Source organism: Lontra canadensis, unplaced genomic scaffold (genome assembly GCF_010015895.1).
Source record: "Lontra canadensis isolate GAN:19392208 unplaced genomic scaffold, GSC_riverotter_1.0 scaffold88, whole genome shotgun sequence".
In the NCBI taxonomy this organism is placed as follows: Eukaryota; Metazoa; Chordata; class Mammalia; order Carnivora; family Mustelidae; genus Lontra; species Lontra canadensis.
The window spans coordinates 1,114,835-1,120,574 of NW_022631082.1; the positions used below are offsets into that span (position 1 = coordinate 1,114,835).

General features: G+C 61.1%; 1 protein-coding gene across 19 annotated transcripts in view; it reads right to left on the reverse strand.

Annotated features, from left to right (window-relative positions):
• Positions 1-1,685: 1,685 nt before the first annotated feature.
• PLIN4 (perilipin 4) overlaps positions 1,686-5,740 on the reverse strand; it is a 7,906-nt gene continuing 3,851 nt past the window's right edge. For 7 of the 19 annotated variants that reach the window (XM_032883627.1, XM_032883629.1, XM_032883623.1 and 4 more), the window contains 4 exons: positions 4,582-5,473; positions 4,282-4,469; positions 2,373-2,459; positions 1,686-2,301 (listed from right to left, as the gene is read on the reverse strand). In XM_032883627.1, coding sequence (XP_032739518.1) covers positions 1,969-2,301; positions 2,373-2,459; positions 4,282-4,469; positions 4,582-5,473 — 1,500 coding nt within the window. In that variant the 3' untranslated portion in view covers positions 1,686-1,968. Of the gene's footprint in view, positions 2,302-2,372; positions 2,460-4,281; positions 4,470-4,581; positions 5,474-5,551 lie in introns of all 19 variants that reach the window. The other 12 variants (XM_032883636.1, XM_032883631.1, XM_032883626.1 and 9 more) reach the window with 8 other exon arrangements.

Consider the following 5,740-nt stretch of genomic DNA (forward strand, 5'->3'; position numbering starts at 1 on the left):
GGAAGCACCGTGCTGTCCCTTTGTATCTGTCCCCTGGGTTGTTTTTCTGCCTAACTTCTGTGATTTCCAACAAACATGAAATGACTATAAAGGGTTTTTTTTAATGAAAGTCATTTTTATTGGTTCGGTTTTCTAGGGTTGCTGGTGCAACTGTCCAGGGACAGAAGGTTTAAGCCACAAAGTCACCGTTCACAGCAAATGTGAACTCGGTTCTGACACTGTCCCTGCCCGGCATGGGCCGGCAGAGCCGCGGTGAAGGAGAGGGGAGGTGGGAGGCCGTTTTAGACGTAACGAAGGCTCAGGCGGAGGCTGTGGTCTGATTCTCGCGTGCGGCAGCCCAGGGCCCAGACACTCTCGCAGGGCCTTGCTCCCCGTTCCTGCTCCTAGCCGGGCTGCCAGTGAGACCCGGGTCCCCCGCAGCAGCCGCTTGGGGCGCTGAAGCCATTCAGGGTTCGGGGGTTGCTGTGGGCTAGCCGTTGTCCTTGATGTTCAGAGGGTGTAAGCGTTGGGGGGCAGGCCTTGTTCCGTGACCTTGGACAAGTGTCCCTCCCGCTCTGGGCTTCACGTTCCTCACCTGTAAAGTGACCCCAGGCTCCCAGGGCCGGCACAGGGATTTGGACAGTGTGTGCAGTCCCGGCCCAGGCACCTGCATCAGCAGTGGCGGCCACTGTGTGTCCTCCGCCCCGCCCCGGTCAGGTGCCTCCGTCTCAGCCAAGGCCGTGGTGGGTGTGGGACTTCCGAGCCTGGCGACCCTCCATGTGGGCTGGCTGGGTTGAAGCTGCAGTGACAGCTCAGTTTGCACGAATGGCTGTGCACCCAGCGCCTCTGCCTGTGACGGAGACTGAGGAGGGACAGGCCCGAGGGGCTTCCTGACCCGTCACACAGGTCTCACCATGGCTGGGAGCCAACGGTGACCCTTTGGGGAAGGCTGGCCTCGTGTCCTGAGCTTGCAACACCCCATTGTTTCTGAGAAGGGGCTGGTATGAGGGCGCCTCAAGCCTTCCTTGAGGGAGGGAGCCCGATGGGGGTTGTGGGTGGGATACAGGTTCCCGGAAGCGGGGGCCTGCTTGGCTGGGCTCCCCCCAGCTGGAGGACAGGGGAGGCCCAGTGAAGGGAAGCCTCAGCTTCCCCACGTGCCACCCACCTTGTGTGGCTGCCCTGGGCATTTAGGGACAGTGTGGCCGGGAAGGAGGGGACCCTGCATGCTTCCCAGCCCCTGTTCTCCAGCCTGGGGTGGGCGTGGGACCGCGTTGAGCACATTTTGTCATATACCCCCAGGGCCCCATACCCCACGGGGGAGCCCCCTCACTTCTTCCTCAGCCCAGGCCCTTGGGGACCACAAAACATCAGCTCTGGGGTGGGTGGTCCCCCATCCTGGCCAGCGCGGCTGTTGCGGCTGCTGCGGCTTCACCCTCTCAGAGCCCCTTGGCCGCACTGGACGTCAGGAGAGACGGTAGGAGCCTGCGCAGGTGACAGTAGCATTCTGGTTCCTTCTGGTACGGGGAACACGGTTTGCTGAGGGCCGGGTGTGTGCTTCTGGAGTGAGGACGGGGCTCCGGGAGCCCAGGGTGGAGGAGCACCAGCTACACCGGTAGCTAAAGGACCCAGGTTGGGGTGCCCCAGAGATAAAGGGGCGCCTAGTGGAGACTGCTGAGTGGACCTGGGGATGTTTCCACTTCTCCTAATCGGAGGGCTTGCTTGAGACCGTCCGGGGAAGGCCCTCTGTCAGCCGTCTGCGCAGCCCGGGGCGCCTAGGCCAGGAGAAGGCCCGGCGGTGCTTGGGAAGAAAGGGTGGACGGCATAGGCGGGGCCAGAGCTGGGTGCGTGGCATGGCCAGACTCAAAAGCCCTCCGTGCCCCCGTGGGTGCCAAGCAGCACCAGCTGGCAGAGTCCAGACCTTCGGGGAGTTGGGAGCTGGTTTGGGGCTGGGGAGAAGGCTCTACAGAGGGCTCTGTGGGCAGGAGGGACCTACAGCTGCTGCCCAGTGGGGTGCAGGGCAAAGGGCCCCACGAGCCAGCAGAGCGGCGGGCCGTGCTGCACACTCTCCAGCATCTGCTCCAGCTCCCGCCAGGCTTGGCCCACCGCCCCGCGGCTCTGGGCCAGGCGCTCTGCCGGCAGCTCTCCCACGGAACTGGCCGAGGAGACGAGGCCGTAGAGCTCACAGAGGCCGTGGCGCGCCCGCCCAACCTGCTGCTGGAGCTCAGAGGGGAGGCCCTGGAGGCTGGAGGCCAGGGTGCTGTAGGCCACGTGCAGCTGCTGGATGAGGCCGCAGGCCCTGGACAGAGCCCTGGAGTCCAGCACCTGCGGGGGAGGTAGGGGTGAGGTAAGTAGGGGTTGAAGAAGAGCGGGGGCCGTGCCCCTTTCTTACATACCTCTTGGGGAGCACCTTCCTCCACTCTGCTGCTCAGCCCCTGGTCCGCCCGTGACTGGCCTTCTGGAGCCTGCTTGGCTTTCTCAATCTAGAAAGAGTCCAGCAGAGGAATTATGGCTTCTCAGCACGGTCCTTTCACACACTCTCCCCTGGGGACATTCCTGGGGCTGGCCCTGGAGCCTCGTGTCTAGACCTTTCCATGGCAGGGTGGAAAAGCCACAGGTTTAGAGCCAGGAATGGGCAATAGTCCCTGTTCTCTTTGAGCTTGTCAGAGACCAAATAACAAACTGTCACTTCCCACCTCAAAACCCTCCCCTGGCTCCCCAGTGCCCGTTGGATAAAATCCAGCTCTTCACCATGGCCTGCATTGTTCCTTGGGACTTCCCAGACCACGTCTCCTGCTGACACTTTGTCACACTCTCCTCTGGACATGCTGGCCTCATTTTGTCCTCTAACCACTTCCAGCATGCTGTTGGCCGCAGGGCCTTTGCACATGCTGCCTGCTCAGCCTGGAGCATGCTTCCTCTGGCCTTTCATGTGGTGCCCATCCAATCTCGGCTCTAGGTTGTCCTCCAGATAAGGCCTTCCCCAGCCACCCAGTGCAGTGGCCCTAGTCCCTCCTTGTCAGATTTCATTACTCTCCTCAGAGGCACGTAACTGTCGAGTTATCGCAGATGTTTGCTTGTTTGCTGTTTATCTCTCCCCCGGGTGGAGATGAAGCTCTTTTGGTAGCTTTTCTTCCTTGATTGTTGGGTCCCCGGCACATAGGAGCCTTCCCAGCCCCACCACCAGTTAGCTGACCCATCCTCATTGTCCCAGCAGCGCGTGGGAGGACAGAACATGGGCCAGGTGTGGACTCCTAACTTGTGGTCGCCCTCCTAGCGCACCTTGCCGCCACTCCCATCTGGGGCCGCTAGTCACTTCCAGGTTCCCCCGTCCAAAACCAAGCTCTCACTGTTCACTCTCAACCCACTCGGCACCCCTTGGGGTCCCCTGCTAAAAATCTCCCACACACAGTGCCTGGCTGGCTCAGTTGGTGGAGTGTGTGGCTCTTGATCCTGGGGATGAGTTCGAGCCCCATGTTGGGTGTAGATACTACTTAAATAAGATACTTTAAAAAACTTTTTAAAAAATCTCTGAGGTGCTTTAGGGTCCCTCTTTCTTGAGCCCCACATCTAGCCCACCCACAGACCGTGGCAGCCCTGCTCTAGAGGCACATCTGGAACACAGGTGCCTTTTGCTGTCACTGACACTAGCCCTGAGGCCCCATCGTGTCATTTGCCAGGATTTTTGTGAAAACCTCACTGATCTCCCGGGTCCAGCCTGTTCTCCCTTAAGTAGCCACAGTGACCCTCTAACAAAAACCTCTGTTGGGTCAGGCCGGTCCTCTGTCCCTGAGCGCTGGGTGGGGGCTGAGCACCATCCCTGGCCCCGCCCCCTCGAAGCCAGGAGCACCTTTGCTCGCAGTCATGACAGCTACAGATGCCCCCAGACATGGCCCAGCGTCCCAGGGGCCTGATCATCCCCGTCTACACCTCACTGGATTGGACCAGTGGTCTTCAAACCGTGGCTCAGCAGAGAGCCCGGGGCCCTGATTGAACACACAGTGGTGAGGGCACATCCCGGGGATCCCGACTGAGGCAGGATGCCCGGGCTCCTCACTGCACATGTAAGTGAGGCCGATGTATCCGAACACCTTAAACCTGTGACCTTGGGAACCGGGAGGTGCTCAGAGCTGGGGGTCCCTCACCATCTGCATGCAGCCCAGCACCGCCCCCGCCCCCCAGCATGAGTGGCAGCTGTCAGCGGTGCGGCCAGATCCCCGGCCACAGTCACAGTCGGTGCACGTGGCTGGGGGAGCCTGGGGAGCTATTTTGAAGAAGGGGCCGTGGGGAGGGGGAGGCTCTTACCAGCTCGAAGGACTCCTCCAGCTGGGCCAGCGCAGCCCGGGCCTGGAACTGGCCGTGCTGCAGGTGGCTCAGGCCGTGCTCAAACGCCCGCTGCCGGAAGCGGGGAGCCAGGTCGCCCAGACGCACGAAGTAGCTGCCGCGGTCAGCCGTGAGCACCTTTGGCCCAGGTTCGGAGGCAGCAAGCTGAGCTGGAAAGGAAGACGGGATTCCTCAATCCGAGAGGTCCCCGGAGAATCCAGGGCTTGGGTTTTACAGAAATCCAGCCCCGCTGGGAGGTGGGCCCAGCTGCGCTGTTCTCACCTTGCTCCCCGGCATCCATGGGGCAGAAGATCTCCCCCAGCTCCCCCAGCTCGTCCCGCAGAGTCACGAAGCTCATGGCTCCTTCATGTCCTGCATTCTCCCTGCCCAGGGGGGCCCCGTGGGTGCCTGTTGCCACAGCAGTGGCTTCCCTGGCAAGGTCCAGGCTTGCGCAGAGAGTGTCCGGGGCACTGGAGAACCCAGAGGACAGAGCCTCCTGGGGTCTCAGGATGGCCTGTTCCCTGCCATTGCCTGGGGCTCTGTAACTGGTGAGTCCACTCCAGACACTGTCCTGGGTACCGGGTAACCAATTCTGGACGGTTTGCACTGCCTCTTTGGCCACACTCCCTGCACCGGTGAGCCCAGTGGACACTGCATCTTTGGTGCCAGTCAGGATGGCCTTTGATGTGTCCATGCCAGTGTGGGCAGCTCCTTTGGCGACATTCATGGCACCAGTCACACCACTGCACACGGTGTCCTTGGTGCCCGTCAGGACAGTCTTGGTGGTGTCCAGGCCAGTCTGGACAGTGCCCTTGGCCATGTTGACTGCCCCAGTGAGCCCAGTGGACACTGTATCCTTGGTGCCAGTCACAACGGTCTTGGTGGTGTCCAGGCCAGTCTGGACGGTGCCCTTGGCCATGTTGACTGCCCCAGTGAGCCCAGTGGACACTGCATCTTTGGTGCCCGTGAGGACAGTCTTGGTGGTGTCCATGCCAGTCTGGACAGCTCCTTTGGCCACATTCATGGCACCGGTCACCCCGCTGCACACAGTGTCCTTGGTGCCCGTGAGGACAGTCTTGGTGGTGTTCAGACCAGTCTGGACAGTGCCCTTGGCCACACCCACTGCACCTGTGAGCCCTGTGGACACAGTGTCTTTGGTGCCAGTCAGGATGGCCTTTGATGTGTCCATGCCAGTCTGGACAGCTCCTTTGACCACGTTCATGGCACCGGTCACCCCACTGCACATGGTGTCCTTGGTGCCTGTGACAATGTTTTGGGTTGTACTGAGCCCAGTTTGCAGGGTTTCCTTGGCCGTGTTTGCTGCCCCTGTCACCCCAGTGGACACTGCATCTTTGGTGCCCATGAGGACAGTCTTTGAGGTGTCCAGACCTCCTTGGACAGCTCCTTTGGCCACATTCACGGCACCGGTCATCCCACTGCA